The 24,869-nt window shown below is 40.8% G+C and overlaps 1 protein-coding gene across 1 annotated transcript; it reads right to left on the bottom strand.

Moving 5' to 3' along the window:
* Positions 1 to 11,090: 11,090 nt before the first annotated feature.
* Positions 11,091 to 16,010, bottom strand: LOC106811629 (general transcription factor II-I repeat domain-containing protein 2-like). Its single transcript, XM_014815333.1, has 3 exons — positions 15,710 to 16,010; positions 12,310 to 13,030; positions 11,091 to 11,100 (listed from the first exon to the last, which is right to left on the bottom strand). Exons 1-3 carry the CDS (start codon positions 16,008 to 16,010, stop codon positions 11,091 to 11,093), a joined length of 1,032 nt encoding a protein of 343 aa, XP_014670819.1.
* Positions 16,011 to 24,869: the final 8,859 nt, after the last annotated feature.

Below are 24,869 nucleotides of genomic sequence, written 5' to 3'. Positions count from 1 at the left end.
AAACAGAGATCGCCAAGACCTTTCAACAGTACCGTTTTGATGCGGTGAGTAAGGCGACGAAGTTTCATGTTTGATCATATTTTCTATAAGCAATGACTCAAACTTGTTGGCAATAAACTCGCCACCACTGTCGCTTCTCACCGTTTTAACTACTCGAGTTCTACCATATGGGGCTGTATCAGCCAAAAACCTTTCAAAAGCATGTACAGTATCGCTTTTGTTCTTCAAGAAATATACAAAGATAACACCAGAGTAGTCATCGACACACGCTAAAGCATATCTGAAACCTCCTTGAGCCACTGGTTCAATCGGACCAGCCAGGTCACAATGTACCACTTCAAATGGGGATTTGGCTCTATCATCTGGTTTTCTGTTTTCATATTGTGACATCTTACCCAGCACACATGCATCACACTGGAAATCTACTCTAGACCCATCAATTTTCATTCCTTTCACCACCTTCTCAAGTCTCAAAACATCTGGTACGTTGCATTGACCTAAAATTTCATACCATGTTTTCAGGTCATGAGTGCATTCCGTAGAAGTTACGGTGTTATACAGAAAGTACAAGCGACCTTTCTTGTCAATATTAAATTGAGTACCATCTGGGGTTACAAGTTTACCCCAATCCGATTCGAAACTAACAGTTGCACCCTTTTCAGTAGCTGCTTGAACTGAAAATATGTTTTGCACAAGAGAAGGCACATACAATGCATTTTTCAGCATAACTTTATGAACTACACCACTAGAGTCGCATAGTGCAATGCTGACACTGCCTTTTTTGAGAGCAAGATTATTTGCCCTGCTGCCATCTGCCAACTCGATGTAATGCTCCTGTGGGTTGAAGTTCATATCGAAATCTGTGAACTTCGACTCATCATTGATGATATGCGTAGTCGCTCCGCGGTCAACCAATAAACCACTGCCGTTGCTGTTGTAGCTCATGTAGGCGGAATCCTCAGCGCGTACTTTGAAGAAAAACGAGTAACCTGCTGAATCATCCTCATTCTCGCCACGAATAGTTTTAACTGAATCACGTTTGCTGCAAAAGTTTGTATCGTGTGTGGTACTCCGGCATTTTCCACACCAACGCTTGGGCTTCCCCTGGCAGTCTGACGCTCTATGACCTGATTTTCCGCATCGGAAACAGACACCTTTGAAGCTGCTCTGTTGATTGGCTTGGCCATAATGGGATTAGCCAGAAGATTTAGCACTAAACTTATTCCCGTACTTGACCTTCATAACATCGTCTTGACTAGTACCTTCTGCTTCTGTCTTGTGACACTTCTCAGTCGCCTCGTCATTTCTTAAAGCCACTTTAAACTCACTAAATGTCACAGTCTTTTCCTTCTGCGTTATTACTGTGTAAAATGGTTTGAAGTTTTCCGGCAGGCCTTTGATAACCATAGCTACAAGTAAACTGTCGCTTATAACTTCTCCAGCTGACTTCAGTAGAGCAGCAGCAGTCTCTGCTCTCAGCATATAATCCGTTACAGTTTCTTCTGTCTTTTTAGACAGAGGTTAGTTCAGTATATAGCCCAATAAGTTTTGGCTTACCATGACCGAGATAATGTTCACGAAGAATCTTCAGACTCTCTCTTCCATCATTGGAAGCCTCTTTCATTATTAATGAGAGGCTACGGTCATCAAGGCATAGCACCAACTGTGCATAAGCCTCGGCATTTTTATCATGATCCGCTTGTTCCACGCAGCCATCTTCCTCTGGCAAAATAGTTTCATGAAGTCTTGCAATTCTCATAAAACCAAGAAATTTCGTCTCCCATAGCTCGTATTTCTTGTCATCACCATCGAACATCGGTGCCCGCGGTCTGGGCCCATAACCTGTTGCCGCCATCGGCAGATGATGGTGGATATAAATAGTCAAGACTTATAAAAAAAAACCTCAATCCTAGCGTTAAACTGACGTAGGAAACTTCTATAATTCATGGGATTCCCATTGAACTTGCATATTTCCGCGTTAGGCTTATTTAGCTCGCGTGCCACGGCTAACAATCCATCGATCTGTTCACCCGAGTTGGCAAACCCCGAAGTCTGAGCATTCTCTCTGAAAGTTTGTGGAGGAAGGGAAGCAAACCCGTTTGGCCCGAAGTCCGTTGGCTCGGGTTGATTTTGGACAAATGCAGGATTGTGTCTTTGTCGAACCGGTACGCTATCGTGGAGGTTCACACGGTTAACCGGTATACTGTACCTACAGTCACCCGATACTGGAGCATCCGCCAAATGATTGTTCTGTCCACTTAGCCTGAAGGGAGGACCTGCCTCGAGGTCCCTCGAAACAAACACAGGTGGATTTTGGACGAATGCGTTCTCTTTCCCAGTAGGCATGCTATTTGTTTGCCTACGGTCATCCAAAACTGAAGCGTCGCTTGGATGGTCCTGTCCGCTGATCCATGCGGGCGGACCTGGTTTAAACTCCTGAACGGGTCGCAGCCTTTGTAAATTAAACGTGTCGCTGATTTTGGCGTCCTGATCATGTGCATCATCGCTCCCGAGCTCATCGAGAACTCTTGACTTTGCGTCACTTACTTGCAACTCGATTTTTATTTCGAATGCTTCCTCTTTCTGTCTTAACTTCAACTTCGCCTCTTCCAGGTCATTCTTCTCATGTAATGCTGCTGCTCTGGCCATTAACTCGACCTTACGTTGTTTTTCTTTTATTCTCGCCATAGACAGTTGACTGGAGCCTGATCTGGAACTCTTTACGCCACTTCGAGATCCCGACCTGCTTGGCATCGGGTTCCAATTTTTAGCAAACCAGTTCTCGACTGACAGTTTTTGTGTATGTAGAAACCAACACCACCAGCATTTGAAATTGAGTTAATTGATATAAAGGTAAAATTGGGTATATTTATATTATAGGAACTTAGGTCATTTAGTTTTGTTTCGGAAATGGCCATAACATCTGGTAGGGCTGGCAGTGATATTAGTAATTCATCAATTTTTATTAAGATTTTTCTGTAAACTACGAGTATAAACTACGAGTATGTATTATAAGAAGGTCGTTAGTGTTTTTAGACTTGATGAGGTCATTGAGTTTATCATGCTTATAATACATGCTTGTTCCTTGTATTAGATACTGGTCCGGATCAAATTCATCATCTCTTGAGGCAGAGAAAGATTGTGATTGAGTTAGTGCTGGTAGTTGAAGTAATTTTATTAAAGATGTATGGTTATCAAATAAATTCAGCAAATCATCAGTATCTAATCTTTGAAAAGGCAGTATATTTTCAATACAAATATTGCAGTAGAAACTGTCATTAGTAGTTGATAATCTGTTAAATTCGGGGTGCGTTAATTGTGTACATTTCAAGTGGCACCAGTTGAGGCAGATGTTACATAGGATCGAATTTTGGTTAGTTTTACACCCCTTGCAGCATTTAACACAGGGGCAATTCCATGGTCACTCGCATTACACATTACAGTATTTTTTTGTCGTCTAAGCATTGTACTTTTTATATTAATTGAATTTTTAAGTCAGTGTTGTAAGTGAACATACTTTAGGTGTAAGTCTATACTAAAATAATATAAAAAATATTTTATGTCTTGTACTTCGATAATGACGTCATTGGCAAAGTCCGTCACTCGCATTACACAAAAAGGACACACACAAAAATCATTTAGTTTTGATTGAAATGTTTCCTCAAACTAAAAATTATTGAACCAAAGAACCTTATATTTTAGATTGCCACACTTTTAAAGTATAAATTAGGATAATAAAAAATTTCAAAATTACATAAGTTTTAAAAATATTTTATATTTCAGTACAAAAGTCCTGTCACTCGCATTACTGTCACTGGCATTACCGTAAAATATGTAGTGGTTTTTTTAAACGCAATGAAAATAAAGCCAAGAAATTGGATATAACAATCAAATAATGCAACAATAATCTACTCAAAGGATGTTATTTGTTATCAGATTGTTCTAAATGACAAACAACAACAGTTCTAACAATGCATCTTTCAATTTTAATTATAACACTAAAATGTGTAGAAGAATTCAACCGTGGAAGTATCTAATTGAATACTACACATTCAAAACTACAACTTTAAAAATTACTGAACTGGAAGTGCCCACGGTTGTTGACAACAACTGGTGCTTCAACTTTTTCCTTTAGGTTTTCTTTAACATAGAATATTACATCTCGTGGATTAGGCCACCTCCAGTATTTACCAACTTGTTCCATCACAGATACTTCGAAATCATGTTGTTCTTCAATGGCAATAACCTCTCCAGGATACAGCTTCCCTTCATACTCGACTTGGTACCATTCACCAACACTTACTGTTGATTTAGGGCCCTGAGAGGGTTTAAATGCATCCCTGCTTATGACAAATGCAGACACATCATTACTTGATGATACCTCAAAGCAATGCATTTGAGCAATGCCCTGGATAGCACAGGCATGGTCAAAAATGTTGGATGTATTAAGAGAATTGTTTCTCTTATTAATCTCTTCTTGTGAAAAATGTTTCACAGAAACATTTTTCATACCAGAAGCAGCAGACACAAAAGATTTTGCATCTGCCACAATGGCTTTTCGTGTACGCACCTGACCCCATACAAATCGTTTAACTGACCCGCCTATGCCGTCTACAGGGCCTTTGCCATGTGAAGTTGCAAAATAATTCCAGCGTAGTGTTATGTTGTGCTTTACTTGCAAAGGTTGTATTGAAGCAGCAATAAATCTGTTTTTAAATTGTGAAGCTGGTCCATCAGACCAAAGTGAAACAAATTTTACTGTTTCTGGTAGTTGCTCTAGCACTTCATCAATGTATGAAACTATTGTTTCTTTCGAATGGACCAGATTATCAGACACTAAAACTCGTGAATGGACTTCCTCCCCGAACCATTGGGCTATTGTGAATAGGCTCACCTGCCTCTGGTTCCAGTGGGCGCTCTGGATTTCATCTTGAGAAACACATTTATAGTTCTCAGCAAAATCTACTTGGACTACAGCCTCTAGTGGAGAAGCTTTCATTCTAGCATCATTGCTAGCAGCTGCTTGCTGGCGCTTCACATAACAATGTTCAAGGAATTGTGGAATTAGACTACAAAAATACTTTGTCAGCTCTTCAACAGTACCTTCCTCAATGACTTTAATTATTCTTTTATCAGTGCTAGACACTGTCCAAATATACCATGAACATTCATTCTCACAAGCATCGTCATCAAGAATTAACTGATATTTCTGCTTGAACCCTGCAGCATTTTTGCAAGATGTGCATTCATTTAACCAGCATTTCTCAGTTGGTGTCTCACACAACAAAGAAGCTGGGAAATCATAGGTATAGCATGGAAAAGGTTGGCATACCTTGTGCAGTGCATTTACCGCAAAAATAACATTTTCATGGTACCTACAAAGACATACATTATGAGGTAGCTTATTTGTAAGATAAACATGCTTGGGGCGCATTTCTGCAAACTTTGATTTACCAATTTTGACTTCTGGAAACTCGTTACAGAACAGAGAAAATGTCTCCATTATAGAACTTGTCAAATGACGCACTTGCATCTTTTTTTTGCCATCCTCTCCTAGAACTAAACAGTAATCTTTAACTCCTGGTGCCTGGCGGCTGACATCATCTCGCTCATAAAATTTTGTTATCATCTGGATGGTTTCTTCAGTTATTTCATTTGACCTAATTCTTTTAGCACTGGGTGGTGTCTCATCATGCAATTCTTTGTTAAAGAGTTCCTGACGCACTCGCTTTCTTTTACGAGGACTGGACGGTAGACCAGCATCGAGCATCCTCTTGGCTCTGGTAGTGGCTTTAGCGAAAGCCATAGCACTCCTAAAAGGCGATGGTGTTTTTGAAGTTGAAGCAGCCTTTTTAGCTCTGAACTTAGCCACTCGTTTTCTATTACCAGCCTTTAGATCATCAATCTTTTGCTTCTTCAAAGCTGATGGTAGAGCTAGAATTTTCTCTTTTCTTTTCTTTATACTTCTCTTGGAGATTTCATTTTGATTTTCTCGGTAGGATCTGTATTTTCCCTCTGCTTTGAGCTTTTCTATGTACTTTTTCTGTCGTTCCGCCATTTCTAAAAACGGACACAATAAATAATTATATTTATTTTCTTAACCTACTATAATCCATAATTTATATCTTGTTTAAAACAATATAATAATACTCTAGTCTAGGTGTAAAATAAGCCTATATATGCAGTGTTGTCAAATTAATGAATTCAATACAGTACTGTATTTTAAAAATAAAATAACAATTAATTTTAGATTGAGTAAGGTATCTGTAATGCTTACCTTTGTTGAATCACATAAAATCTATCTAGATTTAGTGTTTTCAAATGAAAATGCTTAGATCAGATGACTAGATTCTTCAAGTGATTTGGCTTTGTTTGGCTCTAAAAAGGTGGTTGCTAGGGATGGTGCTGCCCTCAACAAACCCAATATGATATTATTATACTGCCCTCTATAAAGGGCAAAGGAACATACAGTATATAATTTAGTGTATTAACAATAAATTGATAGATCACTATTTCACTTGTTTAAAAAAAAGGTATTTTTGTTAAACAAACTGAATGTTAGTAATGTCACTCGCATTACATTGTTCATTTTCAGACGTCACTCGTATTACATGTCACTCGCATTTCAGTTTTCGATGTCTCAAAAATTTAGTATTTACAGGGATGTTAAATTTTTATTTGTCAAATTTTAATTGTTATTAACATTATAGGTAAATTATAGAATTTCATTAAAAATAATAATTATGATGTTGCTGTAAAAAAAAAAGCTATTTTTTTGTCACTCGCATTACATATCCTGAATATGTAACAGAATGTACACATATACTCCTTTACAGGATATTCAACAATTGTAGTTGCTTTTTATTTTTGAATTATCTTAAGTATACTATTACATTGGTATGTTACTTTGTAAAGATTGCTTTGATGAGAAGAAAAAAATCAGTTCATGTAATTACCTATTTTTCATACATTTAAAAAAAAAAAATTCAATATTTGAATAAACGTATTTTTTTTACTATAAGAAGTCATATATTAATTGGAAATGTTAACAATCTAGTCCCTACATATTCAAACAGTAATTGAAACACAAATTCTGAGCTGGCTAATAAATTATTATTTTTTTGGTCATGTCCATGTTTGCCTGGAATTGCCCACAGGGAAAGCGTACCATTACACAAACCAAAGGTAACACAAAGCTGTCTTACCATTTTAATTGCGCGCTTGTGCTTGTGTGTAGCCCAATTTAGATAAATCTTCCATCGTTTTAATATGTATTGTTTCGGAAACATCCGACTGCTTCATGCAGATGAGGCCATGTCGAGTCCATGCATATTTATATTGCAGTATGCGTTTTCATTGCCGTGCATGGTAATAGAGTGCTCGGTTATTTTGTCTCAGGCTCTCGTTAATGTAAATTGAGCCAGGTGATGTGAAGCCTAGACCTCTTGCTGTTCCCGCATTTTTTTACCAGCAAGGAACATGTCTCTTGCATCACGCTTCACGAATTTTACTATGATAGCTGGGTTAGCCCCAGATCTTGGTTTTGGTAGACGGTGCGAGATGCTGATGTCGTCATGTTTTAGAAGTACCTGCATTTGTGTTGCTAGTTTCTGAATGAGTGAGTTTGTGCATTCATTATCAGTTTGAGGAATCCCAGAGACTTCAATGATATCCCTGCGGCTATATTGCTCCAGATCATTGACTGCAGTGTTAGTTGTGATAATTTGCCGTTCTAGAGTGAATGTCGATTTTAGTAGTTTATTTTCATCCTCAAGTATTTTCATTTTATTGAGGCAATTTTCGAGGTTAGTTTTCATGGACTCATATTGGGTTGACATAAACTGCTGAATGTCTCCAATGTCGTTGTATATGTCAGATAGTTTTGCATCTATGGTTTCTCTTACTTCATTACGGATACCTCTATGGACGATTTCAGGCGTTGCTCCATGCCTTGTAGCAGCGTCTGAACATCCGCTTCTTTCATTGCCCTCTCCTCGGTATCGGAGTCTGGGAGGACAGATGTCGAGTCTTTAGTTCTCCTGTTCCGCGACATACGTAGGATAGATGGATTTCCTAGTGATTCGGGAGACTTCTGGTAGAGCTACTATGCCGTCGATGTAACCAGTGATGACCGTTATATGCTGTTGAGGCTCGCCGTGATCACGCAGTCTCAATGTGATTCAATGAACTCTTTAGAATGTAGATAGAAGCGGCGATTTCTTATCCTTTTAGCAGACTTTAATCTTCGTGAGGTTATGATGATTATGGAAGAAGTATTTCCGAGAAATATGTTGAGTTTGATGAGTTTTTAGATGAATCAATCAGAGAAAATTTCAAACGGTCTTTACATGCATCAGCGCCATCTATAGGATCATAAAGCTTTATGAATAATGCTTAATGTCTTTGAAACAACCAGTGAATTTGAACAATGAAATCGGGCAAAGAGTAACAAAAAGTTATCATAGTCTTTGAAACTATAGTGATTTACTTCTATGGGCATCGCCTTTTTGCAAAAGAGGAATACTGATTTACGAGTAAAGAAAACTAGGTTGCACTGTTAATCTTGCCTCTACCTAAACAATTGCCTCTACCTCTAGCTTTGTTGGTGACAACTCCTGCCGCTAGGCGGTTTAACGCGGTTACGCGGTGCACTACTTTAGCAGCGCAGCAGCGCATTGATACAGCCAAGTTGCTAGGGGAGGTGACGCGCGCTTTCTTTTTCGCCATTGTGGCTTACGGTGAAGACGCAAAATTTAATGTGCTATTAAAACCAGATGAACCCAGCGTGGTAAGGGATTTGAGTTTATAGATAATTATAAATGTATTTCTAAGTAATAGTAGCAGCCTCGGCGGTGATTGCCGTACATGTATTTGAATTGTATTACCAGAAAATTTGTTATTCATAGCGAGCTACACATACAGCATTGCAGATACAGTAAATAGTAAATTTGTTCTTTGAATTTGATTTCAGATTAACCGTTCAGAATCGTTCGTGCGTTCGTTCGGTCAGATACGTTCGTTCGATCGTTATGTAAGATACGTTCGTTCAGATACGTTCGTTCGATCGTTATGTAAGATACGTTCGTTCAGATACGTTCGTTCGATCGTTATGTTATATAAGACGACATTAGGCAGAAAATAAGAGAATAAAGAAGTCTTAGAAGAACGTGTGTGATCCGCTGGTGCTTGTTACGAAAATAAATAAATAAACCATTTATAACTAAAGGAAACAAAGAAGTTAATGTAGTCATTCGCTACAAGCTTAATTAATGCAGCACCGTATTGTACTAGGGGTTCAACCCTAACCCTAACCCTAACCCTTGTACACAAATCCTCTATGTGCAACAAACGCTACCGGCCGCCATGGCTGCCGCTGCACACTAACACTTCTATATATAGTGTAACACTATCTAGGAGGTGCTATGATTGTCTTTCTGTGTATATGTTATACTTGTGATGCAGCTCAATTACAGTATTTCGTTGCTGTTTTTTTAATAGTTAACCTGCCTATTTTAGTTTTCTCTGTGATGTTTGAATCACTTTGATATCTAGCTGGTGTGCCGATTGTGTTTCTGTGTATATGTATCTGTTATACTTACAGAGCAGCTCAAGTTTGTTCATATAACATTTCTTTACAGTTTATTTTTAAATAAAATGCAGATGAATTTGAATATCAATAACTCAGTTCTCTTATCAGTTAATTACTCAATAACTACATGTACATACTATGATATGTATAAAATACTAGTTTGTTAGTATTATTAACATTCATACAAAAACTGAACATTCAGGAAAACCAAGGTAAATCACTATGTGAGAGTTCAAGTGAGATCAGAATACATTTGTAATTTTACTCTCAAGAATTGTTTATAAATAATGACATGATCAAATAGCATCATGAGGACAGCCAGTGATATCTAGAAATCTAAAGCTTATTCAGTATGCAAGATCCAACAAAATCTAACGGCTGCTGGTAAAGTTCAGTGCCATTACTCCTATCATTGCTTAGTGGGTCTATGCGCTGCTGTAGTTCTTCTATTTCTGACTGATTGAGAGCAACGCTAATTTCTGGAACAATAAAATGTGGCAAAGTGTCCCTTTGCAAAAAGGAATCAACTTGCTCGCTGCCATACGGATCGTTTACAGGTACATTGGAGTGAAGGTCTACGAGATGTCTGTCTCCAAATAGCATTTGCAGAGGTGTACGATTGCTTTCCGTTGAAACACAGTGATTATTGTGGGCATTTGAAAATTCAAGCAGTGTGCGGTTGATTCTTGGTAGGTACACATAGTGCAAACAGAAAAGGTCAGTATCATTGATGGAATCAAGTTTTCCAATAGATTCTAACCCATGAAAAATTGGGGCATATTGTCTTTGCAGTTTATGTTAATATCCCTGTTGAATCTTTCTACCTGCTCGTTGTGAACACTACCCACAATCACTGGTCTGCTTTCCTACCCATGAAGTTCATACATAAGTTTTCATACATTGGCATTTTCTCCTCCAAAATCACTACGAACCCGTTTCGGTTCTCCAAAAATGGTAACAGCATTGTGAAAAACATTTTCAACAGTTTTTGATTTATTATTGCCAATACACTCAATAGAAACACAAGTACGGCTATAACCATCTGTGCCAACATGAACCACGAACCTCCACCTGATGAGTTTATGGTTACCATCAATGTGCCAAAGATAGTTTGGGTAGGACACATGGTATACTCTACGCGTTATTGTTTTTCTTCACCTCTCAGCTATACCATGAGCATCAACATGCTGCAAAGCTCTACGAATTCTTCTCCTGGGTTTGATATAACCGTGAGGACGATTATGCCCCATAAGCAGCTTGGATCCAACGTTAGGATGTTCTTGCTTTATACTTCTAACAAGTGTATTGAGGTCGTCATCAGAAATAGATGCAAAACTAGGCTTGTTCAGGCCAAACTTAAGCATTTTGGCATTTAGTGTTGGCTTTGAAATATCCAATCTTTCTTGCAATCACTGCTAGTGCAAAGTGTAACATGAGCATGTTTTCTATTGATGTATCTTTGACACTTCTTTACGAGGACGCCCCACCCGAACATTGTTATTCACTTGAATCTGTAAAATAAAATTGAAAAACATTTATATGTAAACGTTAACATGCCTATGAAATTAAAACACAGTTATATATACACGATGAAGTTGAAAATCACAAAATACTTCCGACGTCGCTTAGCTTGTTCAAAACTTTTGATTATGTAATGTTAAGGGCTCATCTTTTGCAGTAAGATAATTGTGGGTTGCATTTTTCATAGGCCTACGCATGATTTTGCTCATAAAGTGAGTCCTAGTACAGTATAGTGTGAGCAAGCAGCTCAGCAATTATTGTGAACCTCCATTTTCACATTTCAGTGCGTACTTTACAAGCATTCCAACCTGGGCTCTACGTTGGACAAATAGCCACTACTACTACTACTAGGTTTAGTTCCGGGGTCAAACGAATAACCAGTGTACAACTACAATTAAGTAATTCCCATGAAAAATTTAATTCATACAATTTTCAGGCCCATACCACAAACAATGGCGCAAATATACTTTACACACCAGGTGTTCTGCTAAAAAAGACAGTGGCCTCTGTTTAAATAAGTAAAAAGGAGTAGGCCTATACTAGAGCTAGTCCTGAAATTCATGACCCGGTGTATCATGTATGTACAGGCGGTCATGAATTTCAGGACTAATTAGGGCAGGCCTTAGGCCAGGGGTGGGCAAACTTTTTGACTCGCGGGCCACAATGGGTTCTAAAATTTGACAGAGGGGCCGGGTCCAGGAACAGATGGATGGAGTGTTTGTGTGAACTAATATAAATGACATGTAAAAATCATTACATAAAAGGATTTGGCCTTTGACAGGTAGCAAAGCATTTATTTGCAAGGCAATTTAACAAATTGCACGAACATGAACAATACAAAAACATGTCGTAACGTGACTGATCAAACATCATGAAAACATCTGAGGCCTGCGCCCAAACCAATTACCTCACTTGAACTTCTTTATTATTTACATTAACAGGTTAGAGCAGCCACGCAGGCTGTGTGTAGGAGATTTGGCTCCAACCTCGCTGCAGCAACACATCATCACTTTCAGTTTCAGTGGGAACAGTGTTGTTGATCTCCCATTTTTGCCAGTGCATCCAAGTCTGGAGTTATTTTGGTTGTGGCAATTCTCAGGATAGATCTGAGGTGCTGATCCGTTAACTTTGATCTGTGACGGGCTTTGTTGGCGTTCATAACGCTGAATGTCTGCTCACACACATAAGTCGAGCCAAACAAAGTCAGCATCTTCTGTGCAGTCCTCCGGAGGTTTGGAAACGTGGCTCTGTTAAGTGAAGCATAAAAGTCATTCAGTTTAACAGAGTTGAACTTCTCCTTTAGGACGGAGTCAGACTGAAGATCTATCAGTTCCAACTGCAGCTCCTCTGGTGCTGTTTCAGGGTCTTGTGACAGGGGACAGGACACCAGCTGAAGTGACTGTTCAATTTTTTCGAAATCAGAGAACCTACGGCAGAATTCTCCATGCAGGTCCTCAAGTGATTTGCTGTATTTTTTTGCGTTTCGCGGTGCCTCTTCCTGCATGGCAAGTGTGGGGAAATGAGCGAAAGATTTGTTCGCAATTTGTCTGGAGAACAAAGTGAGCTTGGATATGAAGGCTTTCACATGTGTGTACATGTCGTGAACAAACAGATCTTTCCCCTGCAGTTTCACATTCAGCTCATTCATGTGTGACAATATGTCCACAGCAAACGCAAAGTCACTAAGCCAGTTCTTGTCGCTTAGCTCAGGGAATTCGTCAGATTTCCCCATCAACTCCAAAAATGCGATGATGTCATCTTTCAGCTCCCACACTCGTTGTAACACTTTCCCCAAACTTAACCAGCGGACACGAGAGTGGTACAGCAAGTCCTGATGATCCGCATCAGTTTCCTCCAGGAACGCAATAAACTGACGGTGCTGAAGTCCCCTTGCTCGTATAAAGTTCACAAGTTTTACGACTGGATTCACGACATGATTAAGCTGCAATACAGATTTACACAGGGATTCTTGATGGATGATGCAGTGAAGGAAAATAAGATCCTGGTCAGGGTTTTCCTCTTTCACTTTATCCTTGATTCTTCTCAGCAGCCCAACATTTTTTCCAGTTAAATTTGGCGATCCATCCGTTGTGACATTGACAAGTTTACTCCAAAAAAGCTTCATTCTTTCGATGACAGCAGACACCTGGTTATACAAGTCCTCTCCCCGCGTTGTTCCTTTCAGGGACTCCATGGTCAAAAACTCCTCTGTTATTGTAAAACTGTCGTCAATGCCTCGGATAAAAATGAGGAGCTGAGCAGTGTCTTTTACGTCCGTACTTTCATCCAGTGCTAGTGAATATAACTCAAAGAATTCAGACTTTTTGTTTAATTGGCTGGCTACATTTTCATCAATCAGTTCCACACGGCGAGTCACAGTCACATGTCTGCTGTCTGTACCATGCATTCTTTTACAAACTCGCCTTCGGAGAAAGGCTTGCTAGCCTTTGCTATTTCGTATGAAACCAAAAAACTTGCCTTGGTAGTTGACTCTTGAATCGCAGTTTGTCGGTGAAAAAAATGTTGCTGAGTCTCTAAATTAGCCGCCAACCTCTGAGCCGTAGCCACCCGTTCTTGCGTTGACAGATTGCTAGCGTAGTTAGCATGTTTCGTAGCAAAGTGACGGCTGATGTTGTACTCCTTGAAAACTGAGACAGTTTCTCGGCATATCAGGCATACAGCCTTCGATTGGTTTTCAGTGAAAAAGTATTTTGTTGTCCACTCCGTGTTAAACACTCGGCACTCATTGTCCACTTTTCGTTTCCGTGATCCGCTCATTTTACAGAAGGGCTCACAGGACAAAGGGAGCACCGTATCTAACTCAGCAATGTAAACAAACCCTGAAAATGGCGCTACGGCCCACAATGCATTGCGAGATCATGCGCCATCTAATGTGGAAATGGGGGCATTACAGGAGAAAGGTAAAATTTAATTTAATAATAATAATATTTGGACAAGTTCGGCGGGCCGGATTAAAAAGCCCAACGGGCCGTATACGGCCCGGGGGCCGTACTTTGCCCATGCCTGCCTTAGGCTATAAGCTCCCAACATAGACACAGTCTGATTGGAATCTAGTTCTAGGTTTAACCTGACACTTTCAGAAAAACCAACTTCCAAAGTAACTAAACTTACCTGCGCCTGTTGCAAAGCTTGCGCAATTGCTTGTGATATAGCTGGTACAAGGCTTGCAGTTAAGCTTGAAACATGTTCAGAATCTATTTTTTTAAATTCAACGGCTTGGTATGTTTCGATGTTTACTTGTTTTTTTCTGCGTTTGTCACGTGGCAGGGGCCCCACATACTAACACCAGGTGCCGAAGTTAAAATATTATTTAGCAGTATTTTGACTAAATAATAGCATTATATGTTAAATGATGTATTATTTATTTATATAATATATTTTTTGTTAAATAATGTATTATTTAATTATACAATATATTATATGTTAAATAATGTATTATTTATTTATATAATATATAATATTGTAGCGGTCCAAGGCTACTGCCTGTCTCGAAGTGAGGTGCACTTCACAAGAACAACGCAACAACACAGTTTAATCAGGCTTATGTGGATGCTTTATTCAAAACACTCAGGTCACAACATAATTCCTACACGAGAATATCTTGTCAACCCCGGCGAATCTTCTCCTTCCTAAGAACGTATCCCCTCAACTCTCGTAATGATAAAAGAAAGTCAGCTCATACGCCTATTCCTCACGGTTGCACCATCTATCGCTAAAATATATGTAGTAGAACATACCGATACACATACCGAATATACCGATACACACTCTTTAGCATTTACGTAATGTTGTAAAAAAACATGACAACAGCACATGAAGAAAATGCAGACAGTACCACCGAAGAACTGTACGAAATTAAGTTTACACCACCTTTAAATCGCTGATATGAGAAACAATAATCTCTCGCTTATTGGCAACATTCTGCAGTCTGAACGTTACAGAGGTGAGTGACTTTAGGACAGTGTAAGGACCTTTGTACCTGGGTCCCAGTTTTGCCATATAGTTCTGCACCGCGTTAGAAAGTTTCCGCACCCACACATACAAGATCTCCTAGAGAGATGTTTACATCTTTACGTTTCTTATTATAAAGCCCATGATGTGCGCCCGCAGAGACGAGGAAGAAGAAGAAGACTCAGGCTGCAGTTCATACCAGCCATTTTATTCGCTACGTATGTAGCCATGCTCTATTCGCGTAGACATGGTAACGTGTGTAGCGAATAAAATGGCTGGTATGAACTGCAGCCTGAGTCTTCTTCTACTTCCTCGTCTCTGCGGGCGCACATCACAGTAGAAAAACGCAGAAGCCTTTCCTCAGATACGTCACGGACCTCACATCAAATTACATCAACAAATACGGGTACCCATTTCCCGGGGTTCTGAGCGGTTGGACTGGATTAACCGGGAGCACCTGAAAAGGCACCCTCACCGCATAGACACCGCCACGAGAAGTGAACCCCTGAAGGGTTTTGTTGGAGGCTATCTGGGTCGCTTTCCACGCATTCGCCGCCATGAAGGGGACACACGATGGGATGGGAACGACAGAGAACAATCTCTCCGTCTCTTCGTTCGTGTACTGACAGGTGGAGTTCCTGAAGTAGTTTCTGTCCGGGTCGTGCCAGGGTCGCGAGGCAAATTTCCCCAGAGCGGAGAGGATGCGTCGGCGGTTCTTCACAGCGGTGGCCAACACTACCACCATGGTCCTCTCCACCGGGTTTAACCTGCTGGTCTTCTCCAAGAACATCTTTCTGTAGATTTCGGAATTCCTCATTCCGAAACCCAGGTAGTCCTCGGGGTTTATGTCGAGCATGGTGACGAGATTGAAGCTGACCATGATATCCGCCAGCGTGGCCTCATCGATAGACATAACGGCCTCTGCCATCTTGATCGTCAGGTCGGTGTAACCGGAAGCGGGAAATATCAGTCTCTTCTTGGTTTTAAATATCACGTTCTTTATTTTACAAAGAACTTTGTGTGTATTCGTATTTGTTGATGTAATTTGTGTGTAATAATGTAATGTGAGGTCCGTGACGTATCTGAGGAAAGGCTTCAGCGTTTTTCTACTGTGATGTGCTCGACTGTGAACTGCACGCAAGCTGCCTGACACTCCGTGGTCCACCGCCACGGCTCTGCTTTACGACGTAGTCGATTGAGAGGCGCGGCTATGTCATGGCAGTTCGGTATGAATTTGGCATACCAGCCGACCATCCCAAGAAACCTTTCTAGTTCTTTAACCCTCATGGGGATGGGGTATTTTACCACGGCCTCCACTTTATCTGGAACAGTGCACAACCCAACCGTGGTAACCTGGTAGCCTAGATAGTGCATCTGGGTGCAGGCAAAGTTGCTCTTCCCAGGATTGTCTGTCAAGCTTGCCATGCGGAACCTATCTAGGACTTGTGCAATGTCCCGTAGGTGTTCATCATAAGTTGTGCTTATGATGACTACATCGTCAAGGTAGACGTAACAACTGATGCGTTTCAAGGGTGCGAGCACCTTTTCCATGAGTCTCTGGAAACTGATTGGTCCATTGACGACTCCGAAGGGAAGAACGGAGAAATCGAAAAAGCCCTCTTCGCAGACAAAAGCACTCTTCTCTCTATCTTCCTTGTCCAGCCCCATCTTGTGGTAACCTGCTCTCATGCCCAGGGAGCTGAAATACTTCGCTCCATGCAGCGACTCTAGGATGGACTCTATAGTGGGCAAAAGATATGCGTCCAGCTTCGTAACATTGTTCAGCTTCATATAGTCGACACACAACCTGAACTCTTTCCCGTTTGGTTTCGGCACCATGACAACGGGTGATGCCCATGGAGATTCGGAAGGTATGACGATCCCTTAGGTCCTGTAGGTCCTGTAGCTGTTGTTTAAGGGCCCCTCTCTTCAGGGGAGACAGGCGGTAAGGCATAGACCTGATGGGGGAGGCGTCGCCTGATCGGATGTAATGATAAGGCCAATCTGTCCATCCTGGCTTGTCACTAAGCACGTCCGCATTGGCATTGAGCAAGCTGTCCAGAATGCTTTGCTGACTACCAGTGAGGTCACTGCCTGAAACAGTTGGCAGATTGAGCTTCTCTGGCAGGTATATGTCTGTTGGATCTTTCTCTAGTTGATCAGGACTCGTGGCGGTCTCTGGAAACTCAGACGACATCAAGGACCACTTAATAAGGGGGTGTGTTCCTTCAATCCAGTAGCTGTTCGTTGCGTAGTTCATTACCAACCCAGTCTGGCGGCAGTGATCTCTTCCAAGGAGCACGGTGGCTGGTCGCGGTATGTGATCGGTGACATACATTGTACAAGTCGAGGTGTGTCCAGCTATGTCCAGCTACCTGTTCCAATGTCTCGAAAGTTGTCCAATTCATTACTTTAAAGGTAGAGGTTACCGAGTCATCGAACTTACAACAGCAGTGCAAAAGTCTCGTATCTATAAAACTGACGAGGGATCCGCTGTCGACGATTGCATATAGCAAACTGTCGTCCAACCCCACCTGGAGCAGGGGGTCGTCGTACTGATGCACGGGCATGTGAAGCTCTTTTGATAGCTCACGAACATGCTTCACCGTGGGTCCGGTCGGTTTTGCTCCTGCTTGAAACCTTTCTGTGGGGGGTTTTCACCTGCTGCATACGCGGGCATCCGACACTTGTTAGACTTGTGGTCTACCTGTCGGCAACGGTAGCAAACCTCAGAGTATTTCGACTTGGTGTCCCGTGGGCCAATGTAGCAAACAGGCTGTTCATCGCTTGTCTGAGGTATAGAGTTCGGTAGCCTTTGGGTGTCTCGCCGTAACGTCACGTAGTCATCGGCGAGTCGTGCCAAATCCGGTATAGACCCGAACTGATGGTCCAATAGCCTCTGCTTCAGAGCATCGTCAGGGATTGCAGACAAGAACTGGTTCCTTATGATGAGGGAATAGACCCTTTTGAATTCCAGAGAAGTGGCCAGCTTGCTTGCAGGTTCCAGCCAGCGGCGGAAGTAGGAGTCTAGCCGGATGGTGAAGTCCTCGAACGTTTTGTGGCTCTCCTTGGCGGCAGTGCGAAACTTCGCCCGGTAGGCTTCGGGGGGTTAGGTTATAACGCCGTGCTATAGCTTCCCAAACTTTCTTGTATAGGTCCTTCTCAGTATCTGGGAGAAGATTAAATGCTTGCTGGGCTTTACCAGTCAGGCAAGGCTCCAGAACGCGAGGCCACACTTCTTGTTCTAGGCCAGCCCTGAGAGCTAGCCTCTCAAAGGTATCTAGGTAACAGTGAATGTCATCTTCTGGTAACAGCCTGTGTAGACCATGTAACTGTGGCGTCTGGTTAGCCCGCCTATCATTAGACAAAGCAGCCGCTAGAACCTGACACAGCCGTTCACTGTCTTCTCGCTGGTCTTCTTTCAGGGCTCTCAGGGGAACAACCATGTCCGCTCCACTTTCACTGGGAGGGCGGTCCGGCTCAAAAACATGTGGCTCTTTTGTCTTCAGTGCTTTCTGGTCAATGTTGTTGACCTCGCACAACCGAGAAATGTGCTCTGCCGTAAAATGCCTCAAGTATGCTGCCATGTCACCGCACAACGAGGCACCTCGTACAGCCTAACCTTGCGTTAGGTCCAGTCCAAATGACAAATGTCAACGAGAAGTGTTTCGAACGTGGTACCCTAAAAGTACCCTGCTCGCAGCGCCAAAATGTAGCGGTCCAAGGCTACTACCTGTCTCGAAGTGAGGTGCAGTTCACAAGAACAACGCAACAACACAGTTTAAGAAGGTTTATGTGGATGCTTTATTCAAAACACCCAGGTCACGACATAATTCCTACACGAGAATATTTTGCCAACCCCGGCGAGTCTTCTCCTTTCCACGTACGTATCCCCTTATCTCTCGTAATGATAAAAGGAAGTCGGCCTATACGCCCCGCCTATTCCGCACGGTTGCGCCATCTATCGCTAAAATATATCTAATAGAACATACCGCTACACTATGTTAAATAATGTATTATTTGTTAAATAATGTATTATTTATTTATATAATGTATTATTTGTTAAATAATGTATTATTTGTTAAATAATGTATTATTTATTTATATAATATATTATTATATGACTGTCATTTTTCCCACACGCTGATTGGTCAAAACCCCTCTTATAGATCTAAATATATTGCGATGTTCCACCGAAACCTACAGAATCCGTGCACGCGAGGTGAATATAAACAATTCCAAAACCCGTTCGGGCGCCTCGCAGGTGAATATCATAATCCAGGAACCTGTGCTGCAATTTTTGACCAATCAGAAGCGCGGATTGTCGTTGCGCTCACTGGAGTGAAAATGGCAGACGACAGTGTAAACAAACCCGGTTTGACAAGATTTGGAACTGTTTCCGATGACCAGCTTAAAACTAAGTATGGATTGGTGCTACACATGGTTAAGTTTATAAAAAATGTCATATAATAAAACAGTTATTGACCTATTTTCAGGTGAATACGAGGATTTATTAACCCTCGAAGGTGATATTTCCTCGGCCCGGCGTCAGGCCTCGGAAAATATCACCGTCTCGGGTTAATAAATCCTCGTATTCACCTGAAAATAGGTCAATAATTGTATATTATTTGCTAAATAATGTATTATTTAATTATATAATATATTATTTGTTAAATGTATTATTTATTTATATAATATATTATTTGTTAAATAATATCATTATATAATATATTAAATAATATTATCGCCCGTTGGTTCGGCCGCGCTGATTCTCGCGCACTCGGGCATGCTTTATTTCCGGTCGCATGTGTACATCATGTGCGTCTATAGAGAGCATACACAACAGTCTTACAGAGCTCGACAAAGTTTATCAAATAAATAGATTAGAATTTGCATCAACATAACTTTTATTGCTGGTGCACTTCAAATGGAAGTGAGTGAGGTTGCAAGATTTGAGGAAGTAGAGGTAACCGTAAATAGTACGATATATAGCGCGTCTATAGACTCTGCTCATAATGCTGCATGCATACTCATTTAGTCATTACTCTCTCGGTCTATGTGTACATAATCATAATGATACTCTAGTCTCTACTTTCTTCCTGTCTTTATTTACTTGCTTGTTTACATATTTACATATTTGTTTCCAAATATTTAATGGAGTATTAGATTGTCTCTCTGAGTCACAAACAACGTTACATACAAAAATAAACGTCATCATCATGTTCAGATTCTTATCTAGATGCAACATCAATTCAACAATTCTAACATTATTACAGGATTTAGATTGGTATGATAGAATGACGAAAATATTAGATGATCAACCTCATCCAACTGAAGTAATTGACAGAAGAAATGATGGCAGAGGTAGTGGCTGACGCTGCTAGAAGCTGATTCAACGTCTGTTCTGGATACTGCAATGCTTTCCTTCTAAGTTTTGATGACCTGCAGCTCTGAATTATCTGTTTTAATCTCTCTCTCCACGTTATTAAACTCACTGTTCGACGACAGTTTCCTTAGCTTTACATGAAACGCATCAATGTCTTCATGCGCTTCCTGTTTTGCAGTCCTGCACTTGAAAATCTCGTACTCCACGTTGTTATGGGGTCTAACGTACGCATCAAACGCAGCAAGTGCATGGTCGCACGATTCCCCAGTGTCCAGAAGATTATCGAAAATCTCTGTGAACTCTTCGCCTGCCACGTACAGCAGAATAGCTTTCTGCTGTTCCTGATTTCGAACGTTCATGGCTTTCATTAAATTGTTGAAGCCTTTTTTCCACTTATTCCATCGTTGGAACAACGTTGTCGGTTCTTCACGGACGTGGAAGTTCGGATATGCTGGCAGGCTAGCCAACGACACAGCTGCCTCTTCCGCCATATTGGATTTTTCAAATTATTGTTCTTATGACTAGCACGACTTCCTCTCAAGAACGTTGATTTTACTTCCTTCTTGCACTTAACGCTTGACTGAATATTCCACCGGGACTGATTGATTAATATGTCCACATAGATCCGAAAATCCTCGTCGCCAATGTAGAATTGTAACAGGAAGAATGGAGAGAAAAGACTAATGCGTGCAGTTGCGGCGGGATCACTCGTCAGATAACCTCTGACCTTTATTGTCGCTTATGTAAAAAGGTCGCTTAAGTGAAAAAGTCGCTCAGAACATTACAGGCACAACGACTCAGTTAAATTGTCATGATCGGTTTAAACAAAGACTTCATATAATTTTCTTGTTAGCTGTTTAAAGAGAATTTTCAGGTTTTCCCACTAAAGTGCAATACCTCAAATCTCATATCATTCAGGGATGTGTATGGCTTGAGGAATGGCTTTGCAGTTTCTTGTGCCTGGCCATCTCCAAATGCTTGTAAAATCTTTCCCATGGATTCACTGATGATCTGGTGAAATGTTAAAAGCTGTATTCTAGCAACATTTGTTATCTAAATAAAACGTTAATTACAATAAAACCATGAGTACATGCACCAATACTTAATGCTGCCAACATAATACCTAGTAAAATGTTATAGCTTTACTTTAAATCCATTACATACACTTTTATCAGAAATATATATATCTACCTGTGCTGCAAGCTTCACCTTCATCTTGCTTTGTGGACTAAGGAATATATGGTCGTATGTAAGCTTGGTCATGTAAACCTCACCGCTTGCGTCCTTCTCCCACAGCTGCTTTATGTGGTCCCATGTGATGAAAGACCCATTCACCTAAAATGTAAACATTTCTATATAAAATGCCAAATTTTATACAATAGGCTAAAACTGATTGTTTTATAGCCGATTTATTTTACCAGTGATATACTTTTAACAGCCATTTGCCACCTTAGGATCTAGAGGCGTGGATGTTGTTTCTGAACGTCTTCAGCAGGTGGGGTGCATCAGACATAAAGTAAATGTTTCGGTCGGGGGCATAAACATTTACAGTTTTGTGGACCACACCCAGGGGCTCTCCACCTATGGCATGCATGCCGTAAAGTCGCATGTTAGTTGAAGCCTTGTCGGATGTAGAGACCATTACCTGAAAAATCAACCAATGATATTGATACGCAGGCAAATAATTCAAATCAGTTATTTAGTAACTCAATAATCACCATAAAATAATGAAAAATCAATAATTCTCAATAATTTAGTACCCTTTGTGGATTAATAACTAATAAACAAATAAACTTGTAACTGATAAATTTCTTTACTTTCAGTTGACAAGTCGTCTCCAAGTAGGCCACTGCGTCCCAGAAGTGGACATACAGCGCTTCTGATGTTGCAGTCCGCGTGCCGAAATAACCAATACTTGCGTGAACGGATGAATTAATCCCAACCACGAGGAAGAGAAGAACATGGCTGGCGATGTTGTTGTCGACATCCTGCAAAAATTAGAGAGAATACATAATATCTTAAACTAAACAAATTTAACAAACAAATTAAGAATTTAAAATAAGTTTACCATTTACCTTCTGTGGATTAAATTCCTCGTTCGCAACGTATCCAATTAGTTTTCTTGTTTCCCGTTTTCTTGTCCCGAACCAGATCGCTTTTGATGAGCATCTCATCGTGTAATAAACAGACGAAGCGATGGCTTTCATCAAAGTTGGCTGTTTGTTTTTGTAGGTCACGGATGACGTGCTCTTGAAACCCTGGTCCACAACTGAACACAGAGGTGTAGTCCTTGAGAGTGGACTCGCCAGGCAGCTTGACCACGCCCATGTCTCTCAGTGTGCGGTATAGTGCAGGGCTCTGCTGCTTCACAAAGATAGCGAGTTTTATGAGCATTGGGTGCCATCGCATCCCTCTGTTTGCACAGCTAAAGGCTTTTTGCTGTTCCTGCCAAAATAGCTGTACAAATGGATCGATCTCACTGTGGGCAGAAGAAAAAAACTGCTGGAGCTCACTGTTGATGTCCCAGCTGACTTCTACACTCTCATCATGAATTTTGGTTTGAATTTTAACAATTTCACTTTCTAGTTGCTTTCCTTTTTTTCGAAGTTCTGAAATTTCAGCACAAAGAGCTTGTTTTGACTTGACTCTTGACAGTGGCGCACATTGCGAGAGAGTGGTGACACCAGCTTTTTGTTTTTTGATTAGGGTATTTGCTTACCAGAATAGAATATCTCCGTGTAGTAGGTTCTATCCTCTCCTTGCATATCTGCCACAGCCTGCTCCTGAAGGTCGCTGTCCGTAACTCCAGGACACACTATGAGCGTGTTTGCGTTTCTAAGTAGCGATGTCAGTCCTACCACATCAGCCTGTTCTGTTAGGACCAGCTTGTCTGAAAAGGTTTTTAGTTCAGTTTCACTAACATAACATCAAGTAGATACACCCTGAGAAAACGTTTTTTAAATGTTGTTTTTTGTTTTTAGAGTTTCGGTCAAAAGAATAAAAAATTAATTGGGGGGGGGGAGGGTATACTATACCCCGCAGACAGACTGATGCTACCATCTTTTTGTCGATGTCTATAGTAAGACCAAGCTCCCCACTGTCTAGTCTACCTATTTTCAAGTCGCTGCACTCGGTATCTTCTGGCCGCAACAACACCCAGGGCATGATCAAGCCATTTGCTTCTTTTTTCAGTTCGAACAAAGAGTGGTATTGCACCCTTTGTGGTGGCATGACTGGTTGTCTATACAGCTGGTGATAAAAAAACATGAAGTGAAAATAAAATTGTAGCGATCTGGATTTTATAACTGTAGTAACGTCCAAGTTAAGTACACAAATAGTAGCACAGTGATTTTCTTAAGCCTAATAATTTATGATTAGTAAAGAAGTCTTTCAACAATTATTTGCAAACATATAGATTAGAAGGATGCGAATGGAATATCACTGACTAACACTTGTAGCATCGTTGCTGCACCGCAGCTGCTCACTGCTGATTACTGCTGCTCTGTAGCAGAGCCTTCCAACAAACAAATCTTGGTCATTGGTCTTTCATAGGTGCCAGAGGCAGTCTTCACTTCAACTGCGCGCACTAGTCTGTCAGCTCCAAGGTGAGTATCGATAATCAGGCCCAATGGCCACTGGTTGCGAGGGGTGTTGTCCTGGCTCACAATCACCAAATCACCTTGCGCACTTGCAAGGCAGGTAAGTACTCCTGATTCCAGCGCCTGCAAAATACATTTGCCAGGTACTGCACCTGTCCTATCTCCAACGCCGACGATATAGATCTTTACTTTCAAACTGTCCAGGAGGTAAAGAAGGTCCTGAGCGGAGCATCAACAGGTGACTTGGTGTGAGGGGTTTGTCATCTCTAGGATCATCTGATAGCTTAGTGATGGGTCTGTTATGATGGTTTACGATGCCTTCCACTACAGTCAGTAGGGTTACAAGACCTTCATCATTAAAGGGAGAGTTTACTCTAGGTTCTAGGGTTATTTTCGGTTAATTTAGGTTATAATTACGCTACATAAAAAGTTTCATGGTTCAATCACCATTAGAAAATTTTTTTTTTAATGTTTTAAAACTAACGACTACAGTTTGATTACAACGACGGTGGCGCCACTCAAAGCGCACGATCTGATAAGTTGCGCAAAACCACTTTCCAGCCCAGGGCTACAGACCGAGGGTGTTTCTTATTTATTCATTTAAAAGCAAAAGGATTGTAATATCTTATAAACGACATATAGTTTCAGTTATAATATGGATAAATTTGCCCTAAAATGAATATCGTTCGTTTAAATAGCATTTAGATATAAATATAATTGCACTTTTGTGATTAGCCCTCGGTCTGTAACGTGCAAAATAAATTGTCAAATACGCAAAAATTTCGTGCGTTGATGTGTAATT

The sequence above is a fragment of the Priapulus caudatus genome, unplaced genomic scaffold, assembly GCF_000485595.1.
Source record: "Priapulus caudatus unplaced genomic scaffold, Priapulus_caudatus-5.0.1 Scaffold558, whole genome shotgun sequence".
In the NCBI taxonomy this organism is placed as follows: Eukaryota; Metazoa; Priapulida; class Priapulimorpha; order Priapulimorphida; family Priapulidae; genus Priapulus; species Priapulus caudatus.
The sequence above is the reverse complement of the archived record's forward strand: the minus strand, read 5'-3'. Positions and strand labels throughout refer to the sequence as shown.

What these genes read in the sequence shown, in the direction of transcription:
- LOC106811629 (XM_014815333.1), bottom strand. Translation starts at nt 16,010, where the DNA reads ATGGCAGAGGCCGTTATGTCTATCGATGAGGCCACGCTGGCGGATATC. An exon ending in CTACTTCAGGAACTCCACCT is followed by an intron (nt 13,031 to 15,709) that starts GTCAGTACACGA and finishes TCGTGAATCCAG; the next exon opens with TCGTAAAACTTGTGAACTTT.